Here is a 23,052-nt window from a genome sequence, read left to right as displayed (position 1 = left end):
TTGTAAATCGTTCCCTTATTAGACTATCCTCAAATTATCCCATTTGAGAGCTTGCCGTCTGTCTCCTGCTTATATTGATGACAGTTTAACGAGTCTGAAGAATAGAAAGAGTAATATGACTGAAGTGGGTTAGCGAGGAAGACGGCGATATAGCTAAGGCAAGGCCTAGCCCTCCAAGTAGGCAGGGACTAGATCGCTGTAGCCATTAGGGCTCTGGATGAAGGAATGGAAGGAAGAGCCGCTGAGTAAACGTAAGTACCTGCGTTACATTCATGCATGCCGGCTTGGGTAAACCAGGGAACGAACAACGGAATGAATGGATGAGGGGCCTCCCGTCCTCTCCCCCAACCCAACCAGGTGAATTTCCAACGCTCTTTGTATTCTTTACCTGACAGGATGCTGGAGGGCCCAGTGCTGGAGGAGTCGGAGCCCGGCTCCGTGGCGCCGTGTGCGGGGTCCTGCCACGCGCAGCGCGTTCTGCAGACTCTCAACGCGTACCGGCGGAGCGGCACCCTCACCGACGTGGTGCTGCGCGCCGGCGGCCGCGACTTCCCGTGCCACCGCGCGGCGCTCAGCGCGGGCAGCGCCTACTTCCGCAGCCTGTTTGCCGCCGGGCGGCCGGAGCACGGCCTAGCCGTGGTGCCCGTGGCGCCCGTGGCCTCGGAGGCGGGGCCGGGCGCGGGGGCGGCAGCGTTGGCCGTGGTGCTCGACTACGTGTATGGCGCGGGCGTGCGGCTGGGCGCCGAGGACGAAGCGGCGGCCGTGCTGGCGCTGGCCGAGCGGCTGGGCGTGGCGGGCCTGCGCGAGGCCTGCGCTAGCTTCCTCGAGGGCCGCCTGCGCGCCGCCAACAGTCTGGCGCTGCGCCGCGTGGCCGCGGCCTTCTCGCTCGCCTCGCTGGCCGAGCGCTGCGGCCGCGTGCTGCGCCAGGCCTTCGTCGAGGTGGCGCGCCACGCCGACTTCCTGGAGCTGGCGCCCGACGAGGTGGCGGCGCTGCTGGCCGACCCGGCGCTGGGCGTGGCGCGCGAAGAGGCCGTGTTCGAGGCGGCCATGCGCTGGGTGCGCCACGACGCGCCGGCCCGCCGCGGGCAGCTGCGGCGCCTGCTGGAGCACGTGCGCCTGCCCCTGCTGGCGCCCGCCTACTTCCTGGAGAAGGTGGAGGCCGACGAACTGCTGCAGGCCAGCCGTGAGTGTCGCCCGCTGCTGCTCGAGGCCCGCGCCTGCTTCATCCTGGGCCGCGAGGCCGGCGCGCTGCGGGCCCGGCCGCGGAGGTACGGCCCCCTTCCCCCTTGCCTTCCACCCATCCTCATCCCAGATTCTGCAACCACTTAATACCTGTAGCATCCTTTAATTCTGCTCACTCGTTCACACATTTCATGGGCTTGGTATTGGGAATTCTGCCCTTGAGAATTCACAGTCCAGTGGGGGAGAGGCAGGGATCTCACACCTTGCACACATCCTTTCTCTTGCCCATCCATCCATAATTCTGAGCGCTGTTTCTGTGCAGGTCTTGTGCTGGGTGTCTGGGACTCGGGAGTAATTGGCAATACCCTTTACCCTCCAAGAGCTCAGTCTAGGAAGGGATAAAAATAGGGCCTGGAAAAAATGAGAGAGGCTTACTCTCCCACCGCTGGAACGCCAGACCGGGAGACTTTGGGTGGAGTAATCCAAGACGTAGTCCAAGTAGTACCCTCCCAGGGATAGAAGACAGGATGCCTCTGTCTTACCACACTGTGTCTCCAACACTAAGCTCAGGGCCTGGGACAAAGAAGATGCTCAATATTTGTCAAAGGAATTAGGTAGGAAGCCGGTGGCTTGGTTTGGAAATTCTGGTGGGGTCAGAAGCCTGAGGGGGGGGTTGGTTAGTGGGAGGGGAAAATGTTTTACTGAAAGGGTGTGTATTCTAGAAATAGTTATAGTAGGAGGGAGGCAGCACAACTGGCAGTCGGGGATGAAAGGCAGAAAAGGGTAAAGAGAATGGGTTAGTGGCAGCCAACTTGGGCTTGGAATTCCAACTCTCTCACTTACTGACTCCATGACTTCCGGCAGGCCAAAGTCTGTGAGCCTGTTTCCTCCTCTGCAAAAGGAGTAGTAACCCCCGCCCAATAAAACTATCATAAGAATTAAACGAGGTGACTTTTCTAGGTAAGGGCTCTGTAAAGATCCTTTCCCTGTAATGTAGATGTCAGTAGTTGGGGTTAAGGATTGGTGACTCTCTTCCCATCGATACTAGGAAAGGAGGTTGGAGGTGGCAGAGTCCAGCATGGGACTGGGAGACAGGGAGTGCAAAAGGGCATAGGGGCATGGAAGGGCAGCAGGACGGTACAGTGTGGTCAACGAGAGGATGAGAGAGGGCCAAAACTTGGGTGCGGGTCAACAGGCATTGGGCTTATCCCCACGCCAGATTCATGGACCTAGCTGAAGTGATCGTGGTCATCGGCGGTTGCGACCGCAAGGGGCTCCTGAAGCTGCCCTTCACCGACGCCTACCATCCAGAGAGCCGGCGCTGGACCCCACTGCCCAGCCTCCCAGGCTACACACGCTCAGAGTTCGCTGTCTCTGCTCTCCGCAATGACATCTATGTCTCGGGTGAGGGCAGGGCCACAGCGGGAGCCCCACAGGATAGGTTCTTTGCCTCCCTCAAGCCACTCTCTTTTTCTCTCCAACCTCGAGGTGGGGGTGGGATTTCCCCAGTAACCTACAGCTATTGGCTGAAGTGGTATGTAGTCCTGCAGGGACAGTCACTGGTATGACTCTAACCTTCTTTCAGCAATATCCACTTCAATTTGTATTACTATTAATCACTTCTCTTTCTTTAGCCAACTGTGTGCAGAACATTATGCTACACAGCTTACATTACTCAATTTCCCCTACAACCCCATTTTACAGGGAGGTTAAGAATTTTCCCATTATCTCAAAAATGGTAAAGCTAGGAGAAACACAGATTGGTTTGATACCAGTGGATTGTGCCCTCCCTGAGGTCCAGGCCCTAGAGAGAGAATAAAACAGCCCCTGCTCCCTTGGAGAAGGGGAGACAGACTTCACTTTGCCACCAGACTTTTCAGCTGGACCTTGAAAATCTGGACTAAACAGCATAGGCAAAGGTAATGAAGAATGGAATGTGCAGAAAGGAACCCCAGGTACTCGGGTCTCCGAAGTGTAGGTTGAGTGCATCTGGGAGAGGAGGGGAGGTATTGTAGATGAGGCAGGAAAGGGAGTCAAGTTAAATCAGGGAGGCTTTGACTCCAGGCCTAGGTAGACTGCACTTGTAGGGAGCTATGGGTGTCTGGGAAGGATAAGGAACAGAAGAATGAGCCAGAAAGGCCTCAGGGACCATCCAGGCTACACATTATTACTGGACAACTTATCCAAGGCTGCTGATGGCCTGTGAACAACATGAAGGGCCTCTGCTGGGTGCTGGTGGGAAAACACAGAGGTAGGGGCTACAAAACAGAGCTGGGGCTTGAGTCAGGCTGAGGGATGCAGTCAGGGTTGTCCCTGGGAAGGCTGCTCCTGAGAGGTAAGTCCCTGCTCAGTAGCCCCAGGAGGAATGGGGACGAAGAGTCCACAGTCTGCATTCCAGGGCCTAGCCCCACAGGGCAAACCAGTGCTCAGCTTGGGAGACTAGAAGTTCTGGTTCTGGTCATTGATCTAGAGTGAAAGGCCATGGGCCTTCAGCAGGGCCTTCCTGGTCTCTAAGCCACATCTGAGTTTCCTATCTGTAAACTGGGTATAATAATCCTAACACCTCTTGGAGGAATGAGAATAGACATGAAATCATGAAGGTAAGTGCAGAAATGAGGCAGGGTTACTGAGTCACTCTCTACCTTTTCCCATCCCAGTGTAGGTGGCTCTGCTCTCCCTTTGCCCCCAGCACATTCCTGATGCTTATTTGGGCACACTTGCATTCTTACCTCCAGTTGAATTCTAAGTGGCCCCCTTTTTGCTTCCCGGAGTACAGAGCCTGGCATACCACCATAAGGCACCCAGTGAAGATCAGCTCCTTCTCCCTAAATCTCTCAGGCCTCTCCCCACAAAACTCCCTGCCCCTTGTCTTCACACCTTCCCACCATTCGTTTAAAACACAGTCTACCCTTAACTCTTCCTTTGGATCTGGGGGCCCTTGTTTCTAGGTCTTTAGGGGTGCTGTTGACCCCAAGAGGGCCTGGAGTCAACAGCGGCTTCTCTTTCCCTAGGAGGCCACATCAACAGCCGTGATGTGTGGATGTTTAATACCCCTTGGCACACCTGGATCAAGGTGGCCTCGCTGCTCAAGGGCAGGTGGAGGCACAAGATGGCAGTCGTGCAGGGGCAGGTAGGGACACACAGCAGCTGCTGCCCTGTGGCTCAAGGTACAGATCAGTGGACTTCCTGGGGGAAGGTCCTATAAGACAGTCTGTCTGAAAGATGGGATCTTAAGCACCAGAAAGGAAAGATACTTGCCCAAAGTTACATGATAATGCTGATAATACCTAGTGGTCAGGGGTCAAAAGTGTGGGCTCTGGGGCCAGACTAGGTGTGAATTTTGACCCTGCCACTTTGGGGAAAAAAAAAATCCAATTATCTTTGTAAGCTACATCTCAAATTCAGAAAAGAAAATAAAAGTGCTTCTTAGGATCACTTAAGGTGATAAACCCTCAGTAAATTACTACCTATTACTAAGCATCAGCTTGGTGCCAGGTATTTGACAGGTCTAATAGCCATCCCAGAGATGGGTATGTTTATCCCCAGGTAATAGAAGGAACCCGCCAAGGGAGGCTGCCCAGGTGCTGGCAGTGCTGGGATGTACCTCCTATGAGTCTGGGGACAGTTTCTCCCCGCACATAGAGGAGGCGGTGGGCTGAGACACCTCTAGAGAGGGCCTTGACTCCCCACGGAGGCTGCTTCAGCCTCCCACCCTTGCTTGTCCTCATCCGCAGCTGTTCGCGGTGGGTGGCTTCGACGGTCTTCGGCGCCTGCGCAGTGTAGAACGCTATGACCCCTTCTCCAACACCTGGGCGGCGGCGGCGCCCCTCCCGGAGGCTGTGAGCTCAGCGGCAGTGGTGTCCTGCGCAGGCAGGATCTACGTGGTCGGGGGCGCCGGGCAGGACGGCCTCAGCACCAACAAGGTGGGTGCGGGCAGGGTGTTGGAGGTCTGCTGTGTATGATACTTCCCTGCTGAAACAACGGGGTCACGGGGCCGTGTGCCAGGCACAGAGTTGGCACTTCCACGTCCTCATCCGTTTTCTCACTCTCAGCAGTCCTGAGGAGTGACCCCCTTGTTTCAGCAAGGAAGTGAGTTCAGAGAGATGACCCCAAGGTCATACGGCGGGTCCGGACCTGAGTATTTGAGCTGGTGCCATATGGGTTTCATAGATTTTAAAAAATTAAGTTAGGGCAAGGGTGGGATCAATTAAAACATTTTTCCTTCATTCAAAACAAAACAAACCCAGGGGCGCCTGAGTGACTCAGTTGGTTAAGCGACTGCCTTCGGCTCAGGTCATGATCCTGGAGTCCCAGGATCGAGTCCCGCATCGGGCTCCCTGCTCAGTGGGGAGTCTGCTTCTCCCTCTGACCCTCCCCCCTCTCATGATCTATCTCATTCTCTCAAATAAATAAATAAAATCTTTCAAAACAAAACAAACCCACACACTTGAAAATTTAGAAAACACAGAGAAATAGGGAAAAAAATCACCCATGATCCCACCACTAAAGGATAACTACTATTAATATTTTGGTGCATTGCCTTGCAGGCTTCCTCTGAATCTACTTTTGTGTTTTAGTTTTGTGTTCTTACTGGTAGTAAAATTTTGCATTCTGCTTTTTATTCTCATTTAAATGTAAGCATTTTCCACACGCTTAGAAACTCTTCACAGCCATCACTTCAATGTGTAATAGTCTACGGGGTGGATGAACCATAGTCTGTCAACCAAATTTTCTGTTGCTAGACATTTAGGCTGTGAATAAAAATTAGTCTTCATAGCAGCTTCTTCCCTCCCGATGGCCTCACAAGTCTGCAGTCCTGAGATCTTAATCTTTCCCAAATTAGGATACCTCACCCCTCTTTATTCCATACCCCCCCACACACCTCTTCCTGGGGCTGGCTAGGGGAACTGCCCTCTGGTGCAGCACTGATTCAATATAGGCCATTCCAGGAGTCTCCAAGGGAACAACTGAAGAAACGGAATACAGGTGAACAGGCAGGTAGTATAAGCCCTCAGAAACTCTGGAAGGTGTGAACACAGGTGGGCCTGAGAAGCCTGTGGACAGCTGTAAGGATGGGGGCTGCAAGACACCCTAGCTGGGATCTCGTCATGAGCTCAGAGCACCAGGGGGAGGGAAGAGGGTTGACAATGTATGCAATAAGAAATGCATTTCTATGGAAGGCCTGCTCTCTGGGGACCTTCTATAGTACTAGTGCAGATGGTACTTCCATCTCTTGGGATGCAGACCTTTCCTGGACCTTGAAAGATGAGGCGGCTTTGGACAAAGGGAGTCCAGGGCTGGGGCCAGGATGTGGAACCAGACTGAGCACACCTGAGGGCAAGGGTGGTGGGTCTCCTCTGCCCACCCACCCCCCCCTCCCCGGCCCCATGCTAGCTCAGGTCTGGAAGACACAAGCCAATGTGTTGAATTAGTCCCCCTACTGGGGAGGTAGGAGGATGTGGGCAGCAGGGCAATTGGGGGGTGGGGTGAGGCTTCACCACAGCCCCTCCTCCTGCCCCTCAGGTGCAGTGCTTTGACCCCAAGGAGGACCGGTGGAGCCTGCGATCCCCAGCACCTTTCTCACAGCGGTGCCTCGAGGCTGTCTCCCTTGAGGGCACCATCTATGTGGTGGGGGGCCTCATGAGCAAAATCTTCACCTATGACCCTGGCACAGATGTTTGGGGGGAGGCAGCTGTCCTCCCCAGCCCCGTGGTAAGTAGAGGCTCCCGGGCACAGCCTTGGTACTGGTTCCATTCGGAAGAGCAAAGTTCCATGTCTAAGGATGTGGAACTCAGAGGCTGTTGAGTCTATCTCTGACTCCATGCTAGGCAGTTGTACCTAGTTCCTTAGTTTTGTCCTCATTAGGATAATCAGCCTTGTGTTCCACAGATGAAGAGACCAGCCTTAGAAAGACTGAGGCCTCGCCCAAGGCCTCCAGTTAAGCCATGTTAAGGCAGAGCATGGAACCCCAGTTCCAACTGCTTTAGCCTTGGATGAGGGTCTTGGTCTAAATGACCCTGAAGTCTCTTGTCCTGAAGGCCACCAGCTGGTTGCCTGTTGCGGGGAGGTCAGGGTAGAGAAGGGACTTGATAAGTTCCCCTGCCCTAGTAATATCAGAGCAGGGAGGTCCAGGCCCTGGAGGCTCTCTGTTCCCTGCATTCCTGGCCTCCCCCACCTCTTGTTCCCTTTCCCGAAACTCCAGAGAGACTACATAGGGGTGTGGTTAGATTGGTGGTCCCTGCCAGTTCTGACCTTCAGTGATTCTAAGAGCTTGAGATATTTCTGGCTTCTCTGAGTCTGCGATCTTAGGGCGGCGGTGGTGGTGGGGATGATTGTTGTCACTGTTCCTGGAGTGCTGTCTTCCTGGCACTATGTAAAATGCTTTACGTACTTAACCCCATTAACTGTTAAGGCAACCTTATGAAGAAGGTACTATTATTATTCTTACTTTGCAGGGGAGGAAACTGAGGCCCAGGGAACTTAAGTGACTTGTCTAAGGCTATGTAGTAAGGGTCAAGCCAGAGCTTGAACTCAAACCCACCCAGTTCCTGCCTTTCTGCCATCCAGACTGCCTGCTCATATTCTGTGGGTGAAGGTTTTATTGTCTGGACTGGCCAGCTAGGGACAGAGGGAGCCCCACAATGGACCCCATAGCTGACTATCTTTCTGTTTGTCTACCCAGGAGAGCTGTGGCGTGACTGTGTGTGACGGGAAGGTCCACATCCTTGGTGGGCGGGATGATCTTGGGGAGAGCACCGACAGGGTCTTCACCTTTGACCCCAGCAATGGGCAGGTGGAGGCCCAGCCATCCCTGCAGCGCTGCACCAGCTCCCATGGCTGCATCACCATCATTCAGAGCCTGGGCAGGTGACTCAAACTTGAACAGCCTGAGCCAGGAAGCAGAGAAAGGAGGGAGAACTCAGGCTCACCATTACTCCCCTCATGGTACCTCCATGTAAATAGCCCCTTAACTTATTGCCCCCCTTTCTTATAGAAATAAAACCTCGTTCAAAGGTTGGGTCTGTGTTCCAGCTCAAGCCTGCTTTGTCTGGAGAAGTAATGCCCAGTATCTGCTCCCTGCTTTGACTCTTTACAAAGCATCTTCATATGTTACCTTGTTTACCTTCAAAATGGCAGTGTGGACATGTTTTAAAAATTATGAAATATTTCATGCATAAAAAGCATATATATATTTTTGTACAGTTTAAGAATTACAATAAATATCTGTGTTTCCACCATCTAGCTTAAGAAATAGATTGTTACAAATGCCTTTGTAGGCACCTCCCATTTCCAAACCCATTCCTTCCCACATTCCTCTCAGAGGTAATCACTGTCCTTAAATTTGAGGTTACTGGCATTTTTTTAACTTCTAATGAGCTAGTTATTAAGATTTGTATTTTACAGAAAAGGAACTGCCTTAAAAGATGAGGAGACTTGCCCAAGATCACATACTTAGTAATTGGCAGAGTCCATGACTCATAAGACTTCATGAAACTTCAGAATCTATGAAGCACTTCTGGTCAGGATGTTTCTCTTTCTAAACCACCCTCTCCAAACACTTAGCAATAACAGATAAAATTAAAAGCCAAACTACTAAAAAGATAGAGGCTTAGGCTTATAAGTAAGCAAACATGTCCAAAGACCAGCAACAGTGGAATTATAAAGCCATGAGAAAGGGAGAAGCTCCAGCTCTGGGGTTCAGACTCTAGGATAAAGCTTTAATAAAAAAAAAAGGGATTACAAACCAGTCTCACTGCTAGAAGCCAGGGCCAAGGTAGGCCTCCCTGCCTCATCAGAGAAGCAGAAACGAAACAGAAAACAGTTGTGGGACACCGAGCAGCCCTGAGGCAAAGGCTCGCAGCAAGCTGCAGGCCCAGGGCGGTAGGCACCAGAGAGCCCCTGGCCGGAGAACCCAGCCAGCCCAGCTCTGCACCTGGACCTGTGAGCTCCCCAACATCACCAGGGGGCACGAGCCATCATAAGCACCAGGGTGGCCTGAGGCTCTACAGGCAGCAACATAAAACAGAGGGGGAGGGATGAGCTCAGGGGAGAGGGGGGGACAAAAGATGTCACATATTCTGTCAGAGACCCAGAGGGTTCAGATCCTATGCTTGTGTTTCTGAGGCCCAGAGGAGCTGGCCAGGTCCCATCTGGGGCTCCCCATCATGTGCACTCAGATTGCCTTTTGAAGAGCTATCATCTGCTCCTTGCATCCCCTCCGGCACAGCCCCATGCCCCTCCCTGTCTTCCAAAGCCCCAGGGCCCTATCTGTGGGGTCTCTCCAGCTGGGGCTGGCCCATCACAGCCTAGCACAAAGGCCTGGGTCCAGCTGAGCTGCTACCCTCTGATTATCTCAGATTAGGAAGCCTGTGACCATCTGGACACAGCTGATCATGGCGGAGGGGAGGGGAGGGGAGTAGTGGGAGGCCCAGCCCCTCAGAGCCTGCCTGTCCCCACCCCGTGGATAACACCCAGGACAAAGCAAAAAAGGTGCTGCATTGTTTGACCACCCAAGCAAAAGCCTAAGTGGAGAAGGTAGGGGCAGATTCAGGGTAAGATCCTGACAACATGGGCACCTCACCTGGGCTGGGCACTTCCTGTGTGCCAAGTAGACCACCCCATTTCCCCAACAATGACCATTCATGCTCTCCCGTCCAAGTGCCCATGGCCTTTACTGCTCTCTCTGCCCGGACAGATCTGACACCCTCTACTCCAGGGCTGACTACTCTCTCCTTATGCCCTTCCTTATCTGCCCCCCTTTTACCACCAGACATATGGCCAGGCCTTTATATATGACATCTCTAGTCTTCCCTGACATACCCATAGGATGCTTCTTGAGGCAGAAAAGATGTCAGCTTTATTTCTCTATCCCCCAGTGCCTGGAACAAAAGCCCACCCTGCCCCCACCTCTGTATGCTATATCAAAGTTTCCTGGATTTCTATTTTATAATACCTGTGAGGTAAGTACTACCGCCCCACTTAACCAGTGAGGAAATAGAGACTCAAGAGTTGTGAAGTGATTTGTCTACTAATGTCACTGGTCTAGTGAGTGGTGGCAGAGCCAGGATTCCATCCTGGGTCCAGCTATCTCCAAAGCCTGCTCTCTCCATGCAGCCTCACCCAGGCTCTGCTAATCTGAGAAAGTTAATCTGAGAAAACAGTGTTGAGGGTAGCACATGAGTTATTCAGAAGCAGAGAATACAGTAGTCCTCTCTTCTCTGTGGGGGATACATCCCAAGACCCCCAGCAGATGCCTGAAACCATAGATGGTAGCAAACCCTGCACACACTGTTTCTTATACATACATACGTTAACTAGGATAAAGTTTAATTTATAAATTAGGCACAGTAATAATAGATTAAAAATAATTAACAAAATACACTATAATAAAAGTTATATGAATGTGGGCTCCCTCAAAATACCTTTTTGAACTATACTTACCTCCTTCTTGTGATGATGTGAGATGGTAAAATGCCTACAGGATGAGATAAAATCAGGTGAATGACACAGACATCATGATGCAGCATTAGGCTACTACTGACCTAAGTCAGAAGGAGGATCATCCGCTTCCAGAACGCGGCTGATCTCAGGTTAACTGAAATTGCAGAAAATGAAACCACGGAATTGGAGGGGAGGGGGGCGCTACTGTACATCATTTCCACCCTGGGAAATCCCAGCCTCATAGGATTTGGTCCCTGCCTTTAGGGGCTTCCAGGTGGATGAGCGGGAGACATGGTTCATCTCCCTGGTGAGGCTCACAGAACATGATACAAAGCAAAAGTTACACACCCATGTGTCCTAATTTCCTAGGACTGTGGGTTTGACCAAGACCATATATGGAGGGCTTCCCTGGCTCCTAGCCCACTGCTCTTTGCCCCACCTGGGCTGCCTGCTGAATGAGAGGGACTGTTGCTTTCCAACAGGAAACCAGACCACAAGTTCTGAGTATATGACTCCTTAGTCACATGGGTTTGCCATACTCTCCCCAGCTGAGAACACACTTAACTCTTCATATGCCATCAGAAGCCACTGAACCCAAATTTAGTTTCTGAGTTTCGTTTTTGAGAAGTTCTAACTATTTCTAAGATTGATGTTTTAGGACTGTTATGCTTAGTGGGCTTCTAAACAAAACAAAAACAATGAGAAATTTACTTACCTTTCAAAAAAGACATAATACTCATTCTATCTTACAATCACCATATGGATTCATTAGATTCTTGTATAAATCTAAAATACATTATGAGATCATGATGAATTTATTTTCCTCTATCTTGAAAAACTTTGCTATTTCATCATCCTAAAAATTATTTCATGTTACTCAACAGTTATTCCCAAACAAGATTATGATGATAAAATGGAAGGATGGTATTTCCCAGAAGATGAAATAGTGAATACACCATCACTATCACATCATCCTTCCGTTTCCATACTGTATTCCCTAAAGTACTACAGATCATCTTTCAAGAAGGTATAAGAAGTCCAGAGACGGCTGAGAATTCAGGATTTTTCATTTTCCACCCAAAATGACAGAAGAGAGTGGACAAAGGATCTTTCACTTAATACAGACAAATCAGAAAATGAACGCAGAGACACACGGTAGCACTCCAGTCTGAGGATGGGGAAATTGGTCATATAAACAAAATCTTTCCTACATGAATTTTCTTAAACTCAAGAATTGGTGAGTAAACAACGTATTTCTAAAAACAAAGGAAATATGGCATTTTAAATCATTCAACAGGGAGGATTTCATCACACAATATTTTTTAACAAAGACCTGTACCATCCTATTTTGTACAGTATTCATCTTTTGTGCTGCCTATGCCCCAAAATTTACTTGATATGTTTGTTATAGTTTGTAAGTGGAGACATGCTGAGGCAGTTGTGTACTCGACTATAGGGAAACAGACGTTGTAGATATTTTTTAAATTCATTAGATTGGTCTTTCAAATTGATCTTTATAAATCCAAAATCAAAAATGTTTTAAAATTACGGAGCAAAGAAAATGACTGTCCTCAATCAGAGAAAGACATGTATCATATGACCTCACTGATATGAGGAATTCTTAATGTCAGGAAACAAACTGAGGGTTGCTGGAGTGGTGGGGGGTGGGAGGGATGGGGTGGCTGGGTGATAAACATTGGGGAGGGTATGTGCTATGGTGAGAGCGCTGTGAACTGTGCAAGACTGTTGAATCACAGATCTGTACTTCTGAAACAAATGCAATATATGTTAAGAAAAAAAAAAATCAGATAGGAGGGGAAGAATGAAGGGGAGTAAGTCGGAGGCGGAGACGAACCATGAGAGACCATGGACTCTGAAAAACAAACTGAGGGTTCTGGAGGGGAGGGGGGTGGGGGGATGGGTTAGCCTGGTGATGGATATTAAGGAGGGCACATTCTGCGTGGAGCACTGGGTGTTATGCACAATGAATCATGGAACACTACATCAAAAACGATGTAATGTATGGTGATAACGTAACAATAGAAAATTTTAAAAAAAGAAAAAAGAAAATGTCCTCTCTTCAACATCATGAGCCATCAAAAATTTTTCAAGTAGTCCATGTTGACAATGCAAGTGCAAAACTAAACAAAACCAAAACCAAGACCCCAGAAGCAGTAAGCTTGAGCCTACTAGAGATATATTTGAGATCTGGGATCAGTAGTTGTAAGATGAATACATTCCAGCTGCACACATGGATGAGCATTTAACTGCATTCAAGGGATGGTGCTCTTTTTGGGTATTTCCAGGCAAGGAAAATATGAAATTGCTGTTTTAATTCATATATACACACACACACAGACATGTATACAAGTACCTATTTTCATGAATATATGAATGACAGTTAATAAAACTGTAATTCACAACCCATAAAACCCACCCATTTGAAGGGTATGAATTCAGTGTTTTTTAGTATATTCAGAATGGTGCTGTTACTGCTTGCTAAAATTTTAGTATTTTTTTTTTTTTTAAGATTTTATTTATTTGACACAGAGCAAGCGAGTGAGCACAAAAGCTGGGGGAGCAGGAGAGGGAGAAGCAGGCTCCCCGCTGAGCAGGGAGCCCCATGCGGGACTCCATCCCAGGACCCCAGGATCATGACATGAGCCAAAGGCAGTAGCTTAACTGACTGAGCCACCCAGGTGCCCCCAAATTTTAGTATTTTTAAATACTTGTTTGAATACTTGTAAAATTTATAAAATGGTTTTCCACTTTCCCTTTTACTTCTGTAAATTAAAGTGACAAAATTTAATCGTAGGGTGTCTATTGGACCCAGATGGTAAATAGCGATGGCTACTTTTCCTGTTGTATTGGGGGAAAACCAGTTGAGTAAAGATCCATCACCTCTGCCCTCCCAACCCTGAAGGGGAAGCTGCCCTATTGCTGGGTCTGTGCCCTCCCTCTCCTCCAAAAAGCAAAACTATTCTTAATTAAAGGCCAGGGGAGCCCTATCCTCTCTCAGCAATTTGGGATTCAAAGGGTCCAGCTCCTCTGGCTCACCACACAAAAGACTGGTGGGAGCAGGCTGATCATGGGGGCAGTCCCTGGCCAGCCAGTGAAGGTGAAGGCAGGGTGTGAACCCATCGCAGCAGCACTCCCATCAGTGGACAAAGGCCCAGCTGCACCTGGCTGGCTGAGCTACTAGTACAACGCAGGACTGGGCAGCAGAGGCGTGGTCTCATTTGAATTTCAGAGCCACTGGGACTCTTATTTGTAAAAATGAGGGTTTAGAATCAGGTAAGTTGTTCCCAACCTAGGGCTCCATATTTGTTCTCAAACCAGAAGTAGGGACTGTGAGATATCCTAAATATTTTCCAACGCCTAAGAGAAATCACACATTCTGCTAAGATGTATGATGTGGGTTAAAGTTGCTATAAAATGAAGCTAATAATGGAACTAGTCCATTACAAGGATGTTGAGAAAATTAATGAAGTGTTTACAGTAAGGTCGGGGCATGTAACAATTATCTTCTCACCAAGGTCATGTTGCTTATCAAGTTACACATGTAGTTTCAACCAATAACAAATAGGGAAGTGGTTTGTTTCATAGATAAAGTAACATCAAAGTCTCATGTTCCTGAGGAAAAAAAAGTAGTAAGAAAAACTATCTTTTGATGCTGAAAATGTTGACCCTCAGATACTTGCTTTCCTGCCCACGGTGAACATGAAGCAGCTACACTTAGAAACAGCAGCACTGGAGCTCAGAAACATTCACTAGGTGGAACATGGCATGGTTGAGGCCAAATTCACCACCTGTAAAAATGGGGTAGTGACACCTGACCAGCAATGCCCACTTCACAACAGAAGCAGAAAGCACGGTTTCTATGGTCAGAGCCCTTATGGTTAGGTTGGGGAGAATCCAATACCATGAAGTTAAGCTATTGATTCCCAAGAAGATATGTGAAGTACTCAACAGTAACATCTAACATTTACTGAGGACTTCCTATGGGTCAGGCACTGTGCTATGAAATCACAGGCAGATGAGCAGAGGCTCAGAGATGTTTGATGCCCCCATGCTCATACTGCTGAGTTGTGAACCCGGTTTTGAATCCAGAGTCTGGCTGGAAGGCCTGGGCTCTTAGCCTTTGTCCTGAGAGATAATATACTCGATGATAAACACTACACACATGAATTAATAGGTCTTCCTTAACTCCCAACAGCCCCTTGAGATACTGAGGATCGGAAAGATTCAATCTCGGTAGATCAGTGCTGCTGTCACATTTGAACCCAGGTCTGATTGCAAAGCCTAGCTTCTCCCCACCACCTCTCAAGGCTCCTTTTTAAAGCACTCTGCAGAGAAAGGTATCCTCTACCCCACCAGGCTTGAACATTCCCATAGTCTTTGCCTAATCTCCCAGTTAGAGGGTTGGCTGACCCCATTATCACCCTGCTGTGGGCTCCAGAGGGAAGATTCTGTCTGAAAGCAGATCCCCACGCCCCAAGACACCTTCTACCCATTGCCCTCTGATGCCACCCGTTTCTGTACTTCTCCTGCTTCTCCATTAACAGTGCTATCCATTGGTCCTGGGCCCTTGCTAGGCCCCTGGGCCTATTTCCAAGTTCTCACATCCCAGCAGCTATTCTTTCCTTGCCTGGGCAAGCTAGTCTACCAGCTCCTGCTTGAAGCCCCTGTCCCGGTGCCTGGAATCCTAATGACTAGAACTTAACTCTTTAGAGCTTGACAGTTACCTTTTGGTGAAGTCCACGAAGGGATAGCATTTGCTTCCATGTTGCCATGAGCCAGATTTCCACCAGTGGGTTCCAAGGGCCATTCCACAAGTTTTGGCTGCCCAGGATCAAAACCTTGCCTACTGGGGGGAGGGAGAGCACTGTGCAAGTCTGGGCCCCACCCCTACTATGGAAATCAAAGGGGCTAGCTATCTTTCTCCCCACTTCCGGCAGCTGGACTGGACACAGGACTAGCCAAATATTCATACCTGAAACTTTGAACTTCAAAGGGACTGACACAAAGGAAAGGAGGCAGTAGAAAAACTCACTGAAGTCCAGGGGTGGTGGTAACATCGTTTAGGGTAACCTGCATTTCTTCATGGGGCTGTCGTTAGTGCTTACCTAAGCTCTGCATTTATTTCATGTGGTTTTTTGAAATGGCTAAAAAAATACCCCAAAGCCTCTCCTTTTCTTTACCTGAGTAATGGCTATCCAGGGGTGCTCATGTTTGGTAACAAACTTTACACGTGCACACTAATTTGCATAGTTTTCCACAGGTGCATGCTAATTCAGTGAGTTTTACTTTCCTTCCCCAAGCTATTACTTTTGGTGCCTAGTTCCTGCTATAGCACCCCCTGGTGGGACATTAACAGCACTTCTGAATCCAACACACCAACTTCCAGTTTTAAGTAGACTGAAAGGAAGGAATTTAAACAATTACATAATCTGATGCACAAAGACCTGACTGGCTGTGCTAGTACCAGACACTGAGGTCTCACATGACCAGGACTGCCTTAACCGGTTTCCAGCACCCAGTATTCTGGATGCTCATACTAGCTGAACTACTTTCACAACAGAAAATCCCCTCACAACTGAACTACAGAAGTCTAGAAATACAAGAATTAAGCAGTCTAGCTCAAGCACTTTTCAGTAAAATTGCAAAATGCCATTCGTTTTATCCAGAAGGGATAAATAAAACTTTGATAGTTGCCTGTATTGCATTAGATTTGGGGGTGGGCACAGAAATCATTTATTCAAGGCACTCAAATCTCACTTTGTGTGCAGATCTCAGTGTGCAGTACTGAGGCCCCCCAACACCAGCTTGTCTACTCAAAACCACCTCACCCTCAGCCCTTCTCAAGGTGCTGTCGTTAGCAATCAGCCTTTGCTTTCACCAGATTTACAGGATATTACTCTGGTTAGCTCTGTTCCTCCTGTTCTTGCTCTTGCCTCACAAACACAGCTGAAACCAAGGATTTCAGGGAAAGCAGGCAGGGAAAGTGAGCCAGGCAGCCCTGAAAAAAAATCAAGAAATGTTCCCTTGGGGGAAAGAGAATTCTCAGACCAAATGTGGACATAGTCTATTCACGCCATGTGTCTTTCTCAAAGATTTTATTAAAGGTCTTTACAGATTAAAATCCAGTCTCCAGATCCAGCTGCCAAAGAGACCCTGAAACCAAATAAAGCACAACAGTAAGAAGAGAATCTTCACCTGAATATTGGGTTCTTTCATTTCCCATTTAGAATTTGCATGAAAAATATATACACACAGAACACCTAGAAACAAACAAAAAGTACTGGGCATAGAAAAGCCTTGGTGTTACTGTTTTAACTGCTTAAGGGGCTGCTGAAGAACAGGTAATTAATTACTAACAGAGTGCCCTGATTTTAAGCAAATAAAAGGAAAAATCTTGTTTCAAACACAGTGGTAAACATAGGAACTTCTCAGGAGACCAAGGCCAATACCCGTCCCTACAGAATCCCTGGTTAAATGGGCCCCTGGCTCCAACCTGTGTTGTAAAGCAAGTATAGTCCAACGTTTATGTATTAAGTGCTTACCACAGTATGGGATATACTACTTGTAGAAGACAAGGGAAAGGGGTCCTATTTCACCCCAAGAGGCCCCTAGAGACTCACCTGTTATGCTGTGGGTACTGGCTGCGGCATAGCAGGCGGCTCTGGCTTCCCACCCTTCTGTTCCGAGATGGGGGTGGTGGGCAGTATCTCATCTTTGGGTTCCACGATGCTCACATGATCCGGCAGAGGCTTCTTAGGGCCAATCTTACCACTTGGGTCCCAGGGAAGCATGATCTTCACTTTGATGCCCAGCACACCTAGAAGATGCTGTAATCAGAATCTAGCTGTGGTTGCCCCGGTCCCACGATAGGATACAGCAGAAGGAAGACAACAGGTTACTCAAGCACCCTTGGGTCTGGTCCCTTCTCAGACAAATGCCTCTAATCAATCAATGAACAGGACACTTTTGCAAAAGGAACCCATGCACAGCACCACAAAACGTGGCACTGACAAGGACCAAGAGCAGGATGTGACCTTTCTGACTCGTCATCGTGTCATCACTGAAGGGTACACAGGTGGCTGAGACGAGCAAAGAGCTGACTGATCTCAGCAATTCTTTTAATTCAGTACAGCTCATCAATAAACCCAAGTGGAGTATAATAAACATGCTCTGCTACTCCCAAAATGAATTGCCCAACACTGAGGTGTGCATGAAAAACCACATCTATCTAAAGGCCCTTTGCCCCCAGCACTCCCAGCTGCTCACCCTGTCTGAGCAGAACATGGCGCACGGCAGTGTCAACGTAGTAGTTAACAGGGTCCCCACTGTGAATCATCAGGCCATCCACAAACTTCATGGATTTGGCCCTCTGTCCTCGGAGTTTCCCAGACACCACAACCTCACAGCCTTTGGCCCCACTCTCCATGATGAACCGCAGCACACCATAGCAGGCCCTTTGGGAGAACAAGAGACAGATATCCACCTGTTATCACCAAAGACAAGACTGTTCGAGCCTACCCCACACCATCACGTTAAAAAGAACAAAAACACAAGACTCACTAGTCTGCACTATCTTCAGTGTTCCCTTAATGGAGAATAAATATGACCAGAGCCTGGCAATTCTCCTTCAGCCCCATCACACCTCATCTCAAGCTGACTCCTCAGGGAATATGCCAATTCCTTCTAAGTGCTTCCCAACCTTGGTTGCACATTAGAATCACCTCAAGATTAAAATACAACAAAAACACCTGTGAAGTTGAGGCCTCACACCAGGCAAGCAATTATAGACTCAAGATTTACTCTTATTTTTATTTTATTAATTTAGGAGAAGGCACTCACAAATGGGGGGAGAATCTTAAACAGGCTCCATACACAGCACAGAACTGGACGTGGGTCTCAACCTAATGACCCTTAGATCATAACCTGAACCAAAACCAAGAGTCGGATGCTTAACTGACTGAGCCACCCAGGTGCCCCTAAACTGGCAATTAAATGGTGGGGGTGGTACACCTCAGGCATAGGTTGTCCAGTCCATCTCTGCAAATGCAGCATTTCACAATCAGGTAAGCAATCAGTAAGAACCCAGAAGTAGCTCAGTCACTGAGTGGCCCCTTTATAGTTTACTAAATACTCCTCAACCTCCAGAATTCACATTTATTAGGAACTGTACTAAATGCAGGCTACTAGCTCTCTTGACTAAAGTGCTAGAAAAGGATTTCTAGGCCTATAAAACAGACATTAAGCCTTAAAATATCATGTCCTCCAACTCATTTATTACTGTATACCCTAGGACATACTAACAGCTAGCTGCCACCTTCAACAGGGAAAGTACAGGAGGACCCACCACTCTAGGCTCCAGCTCCTTCGCATCATCTCATTTAATCACCACAAAAAGGAGAGGTGGATATAATGACCCCCATTTACAAATAGGAGATCCAAGGTCCAGAAGTTTAGCAAGTGGTTTAGGTCTCAGAACTTCCAAGTCAAACTTCAGTGTGTACAAAAACCACCTGGACCGGGTTGCTGGGCCACACCCGCACTTTCCACTTCAGTGGGTGGAGACTGAGAATTTTTATTTTTAGTAAGTCCTCTGATGCTGGCAGTGATGCTGGCCAAGCTTTTGAGGACCATGGTTCTAAGCGGGGTAGCTGACATTCAAAGGAGACAATCTTTCTTATTTGTCCCTACCTACAGCCTTTCCTACCACCCATCTCCCCACCAGGTCAACCTTCCTAAAGCACAGCTCTCATGTCCTTCCCCTGCTGAAAAACCTCCCAGGGCTCTGCAGGAAGTACCAACTAAATTTCACACACCCAGGCAAAGCATTCCAATTACTTCACAATAATGAAATTGCACAAAGAACTCCTACTGAACTCTCATCAGTAGGCCCAGCTCCAGAGCCAATCTAGCTACCTCATGCCCTTTATAGTCCACCCCTGCTCACATCACCTACATACTGCTCACAGATAAGCTCTTCCCATCAAGACTATGTCTTATCTCTTTACAATCCCCACACTTAATGGAGCCGAGTAACTTCAACAGGAATCCTAATCTCCCCTCCCTGGAGTTGTTCTATTCCCAAAGCACCAAGAAGAGTACTCCCCTTATGGCGCTGACCACTCTTCAAAACATAATTATTAAGTCTCAGGACACTTACCTCCGCACAGCAAGGCCTCCTAGGAGTTTGTAACGCAGAGATTCTGCCTGGGCAATGGCACACAGACCTCTTGTGGCCACCTTTTCGGCATAAAGCTTTAAGAAGGAAACAGGGCACACCCTTAAACCTGTTAACTTTCCCCAGTGTTTTCAGTAAAAAAATCACTTCACTCGTCATACAAGCACGTATCACTACGGCATCCCTCAGGTACTAAAACACTTCTATTACCCATGTATAGCCTGCACTTTGCGACATAATCTCAATTTCTTATTGCCCTCCCATCCCTAGCTCCTACAGCTGTACCAACTGATGGGGTAGCCAATCCATACCATTACTATTCCCAAGTTGAAAACAAAAAATCCCTTAACCACCAGAAATGAGCAGAAAAGGACTATAAAAGGAAGCCAACTCCTTATTAAGGTAACTTCAACAAAATACCAATCCATTTGTAATACTCTGTGATCATAACTAAGGTCTTCATGACAGTAACAGTTTATGGAAGTACCATCCTAAATAACCATTTCCAGGTCCACAGTAATCTCTGGCATAAGCCACACTCACTCACCTCTACACTGCCCTCAGGGAAACCAAACCTCTTCTGAACCACAGCAGTCAATTCCCGGATCCGCCGGCCCTTCTCACCAAGAACATTCTGCGTCCTGAGAAAACAAAAACGGACAATATAGCTCTCACAAAATTCCAAACATGACTTTACGTTTTACATATATGTGATAGTAAAGTCTCATTCATCTCACAGAAAATACAAATTTTGGATGACAAGAACTAGAGTCAGATTTAAAACACAGTTAAGAAAATTTACATTTGCAGGGCACCTGGGTGGATCAGTTGGTTAAGTGTCTGTCTTTGGCTCAGGTCATGATCCCAGAGCTCTGGGATAGAGCCCAGCATCGGGCTCCCTGCTTCATGGGGAGTCCGCTTCTCCCTCAGTCCCTCCACCCCCACCCCCCGCTTGTGCTCTCAAATGAATAATAATAAAAAAAAATCTTAAAAAAAGAAAAAAAATTTACGTTTGCTAAGGCCAATACACTGGTTGTCCCCGTTAAGTTTACAGAATACACCATCCTAGCATATACAACAATTACAGGTGATAGCCAAAAAAATGAGTTTTCACCTGGTGGCCAAGATAATGATTTCTGTCCTGGTTGGTGTAACTCGGACCTCAACCCCGGAGTAGCCATCTTCAGCCAGCTCCCGAGTGAGAAACTCATTCAGTTCAGCTTTGAAGATGCCATCAGCGACAAACTAACCAAAAGGGAAAATTCACCATTAGAACCTGCTGCAGGGTCATTTTCCTGCTTAGTCCTTCTGCCAATGCAACGCTCATCAAAATTCAACACCTGGAACAAATAACCCATCATCACTCTATTACCCTTGTTCCAACACTCATCTAGCAACCCTTCTCAGACAAATGCCTCTAGGTCGTCCTTTGGAAGTCACTTTAACCCAAGGGCCCTTAAAACCGCCACAGAACGCAGCAAGGAGTAGAGGCCACCTGGCAAAGATAATACCTCCAGTCAGACTCGTCATCTTCTCTTCATTGAAGGGTTTTTAAGATTTGTTATGTGTACCTACACGTGCTAAACAAAAAGGTGCCCTAAAATGGCACATTCACAACTCATTCATTCAGTACAGCAAGATGCTACCCTTGTAACTAACGAGAATATACTGACTTAAGTACTTTCACTTGCAGACACAACTTGGACCATCTGAAGACTCCCAGCCATGTTATCTTGCCTTAAAGTACTCCTGTCTTAAAAGCTGGTAAATCCTAACTCGAGAAAGGATGTGGATTAACACGATATCATGCACACACAAAATGACAAGTTAGTTCCCTATTTCTAACGCAAATGGACTTTACACAGTTCTTGCCCACGGAAAAGCGAAAAGTTAAAACCTGATGAAGCGCTCTTTCCAGATCTCCCTCCATTAGCCCATGAGTTTCCCTGGGGTGCAGACGGAGTAAGAAACCGTCAGCAGCCTTCCCAACTGAGCTCTGTGGGGTCAGAAGGCCGCACCCTGACACGAAAAAGACACGAATACGCTGCTACCTCCCGCTCCCAAAGTCACAGTGAGACGTGAGGGGAAATGGCTCAACCCCTCAAAATATCACATGTTTACTAATGCTATTTGTTGGCCAAGAAATGATCACAAGCGCTTTGTTTTGGGCAGGAGGGGCGCCCGGTGTTCATCTCTGCTCTTCGCCCAGAAGCAGCAGAAAACTCTCGCCCCTTTCCGCCGCCGAACTGCGCTCGCCCGGCTCGGGCCCCGCGTTCAATCCACCGCCATCCGCCGCCTGCGGGAATGCCACGCGGCCCAAGCCGCTTCCCGAGGCAGGCCATGGAGCTGTGGGTCTCGCGACGGCTTCTCCACAAGCCCCAACCCGCCCGCCGCCACAGTTCCCCGGACCTGAGCCCCAGTGTCTCACCTTCCTCTTCTTGGAAATTTGCACCGCCATTTTGCCGCCGCGCGCCCCGGAAAGAAAAGGAAGTTGCTCTCGGACGGAAGTAGGTATAAAGGGCGCGAGCGACGACAAAGAACTGCGCGACGTCGACGCCTGTAGGCGCTCCTGGGAATTGTAGTTTTTAGAAAGGCATTAAAGCGAAAAAGAAGGGTAATGGAGACACCTATAGGCGGAAACGGGAAAGGGAGCAGATCAATCAGAACTTCAGAACTGCAGAGTCTAGAGTCCAATTCTTGTTAGCTTAAAGGTGAGCAACATGAGGCACAGAGATGGAAATTACAGGTATAAGCTCACACAGCAAGAGCATGGAATCCTGGTCCATACACTCTACACTCAAAGAAATTAATTTAGGTCCAGCTCTTCTAATCTGTGTCCATTTCTTCCATCCCAAATGATGACAATATTAATATCTAATATTTATTAAATATTCTAGGGATTGTTCTATGCCCTCTATATTATGAACTCATTTACCTCTACCTCACTTTCATAAAGTCTGTTAAAACTTGTAGCAGAAGTCACAGAGTAGTGGTTCATGGGCTCACAATTATTTTTCCATTAAAAAAATGTTCCCCTTACATTTTGAAAATTTTAAGCATACAGAAAAGTTGAAAGAATTATGTATATATGCATCACCAAGGTGCTCCAATTAACATTTTCGCCATAGCTGTCTTATTGCGTATCTATCCATCCCTCTATCCACCCAAGGCTGCATCTTTTGATGCATTTCAAAGTAAGTTGCAGACATCAGCACACTTCACTCTGAAACACT

The 23,052-nt window shown here is 48.1% G+C and overlaps 2 protein-coding genes and 2 non-coding genes across 4 annotated transcripts; 1 reads left to right on the top strand and 3 right to left on the bottom strand.

Annotated features, from left to right (window-relative positions):
- The first annotated feature begins 390 nt into the window (after positions 1-390).
- On the top strand, positions 391-8,053 carry KLHL35 (kelch like family member 35). Its single transcript, XM_028115779.2, has 6 exons — positions 391-1,268; positions 2,402-2,586; positions 4,194-4,312; positions 4,917-5,105; positions 6,706-6,894; positions 7,865-8,053. The coding sequence occupies exons 1-6, from the start codon at positions 397-399 to the stop codon at positions 8,051-8,053; spliced, it is 1,743 nt and encodes a 580-aa protein (XP_027971580.2). The 5' UTR covers positions 391-396.
- An 8,669-nt stretch (positions 8,054-16,722) lies between these two features.
- Positions 16,723-22,335, bottom strand: RPS3 (ribosomal protein S3). The gene is made up of 7 exons (XM_028115853.2): positions 22,248-22,335; positions 20,934-21,064; positions 20,367-20,460; positions 19,802-19,896; positions 17,911-18,098; positions 17,265-17,461; positions 16,723-16,797 (listed from the first exon to the last, which is right to left on the bottom strand). The coding sequence occupies exons 1-6, from the start codon at positions 22,275-22,277 to the stop codon at positions 17,268-17,270; spliced, it is 732 nt and encodes a 243-aa protein (XP_027971654.1). The 5' UTR covers positions 22,278-22,335; the 3' UTR covers positions 16,723-16,797; positions 17,265-17,267.
- Positions 17,566-17,710, bottom strand: LOC114218830 (small nucleolar RNA SNORD15). Its single transcript, XR_003611252.1, has one exon. It is a non-coding gene; the product is annotated as a small nucleolar RNA SNORD15 (small nucleolar RNA).
- On the bottom strand, positions 21,218-21,365 carry LOC114218832 (small nucleolar RNA SNORD15). The gene has a single exon (XR_003611253.2). It is a non-coding gene; the product is annotated as a small nucleolar RNA SNORD15 (small nucleolar RNA).
- Positions 22,336-23,052: the final 717 nt, after the last annotated feature.

Source organism: Eumetopias jubatus, unplaced genomic scaffold, assembly GCF_037043125.1.
Source record: "Eumetopias jubatus isolate StellerSeaLion01/CBP00866 unplaced genomic scaffold, mEumJub1_p1.0 scaffold_13, whole genome shotgun sequence".
Classification (NCBI taxonomy): domain Eukaryota; kingdom Metazoa; phylum Chordata; class Mammalia; order Carnivora; family Otariidae; genus Eumetopias; species Eumetopias jubatus.
This window is presented reverse-complemented; position numbering and strand designations above follow the sequence as displayed.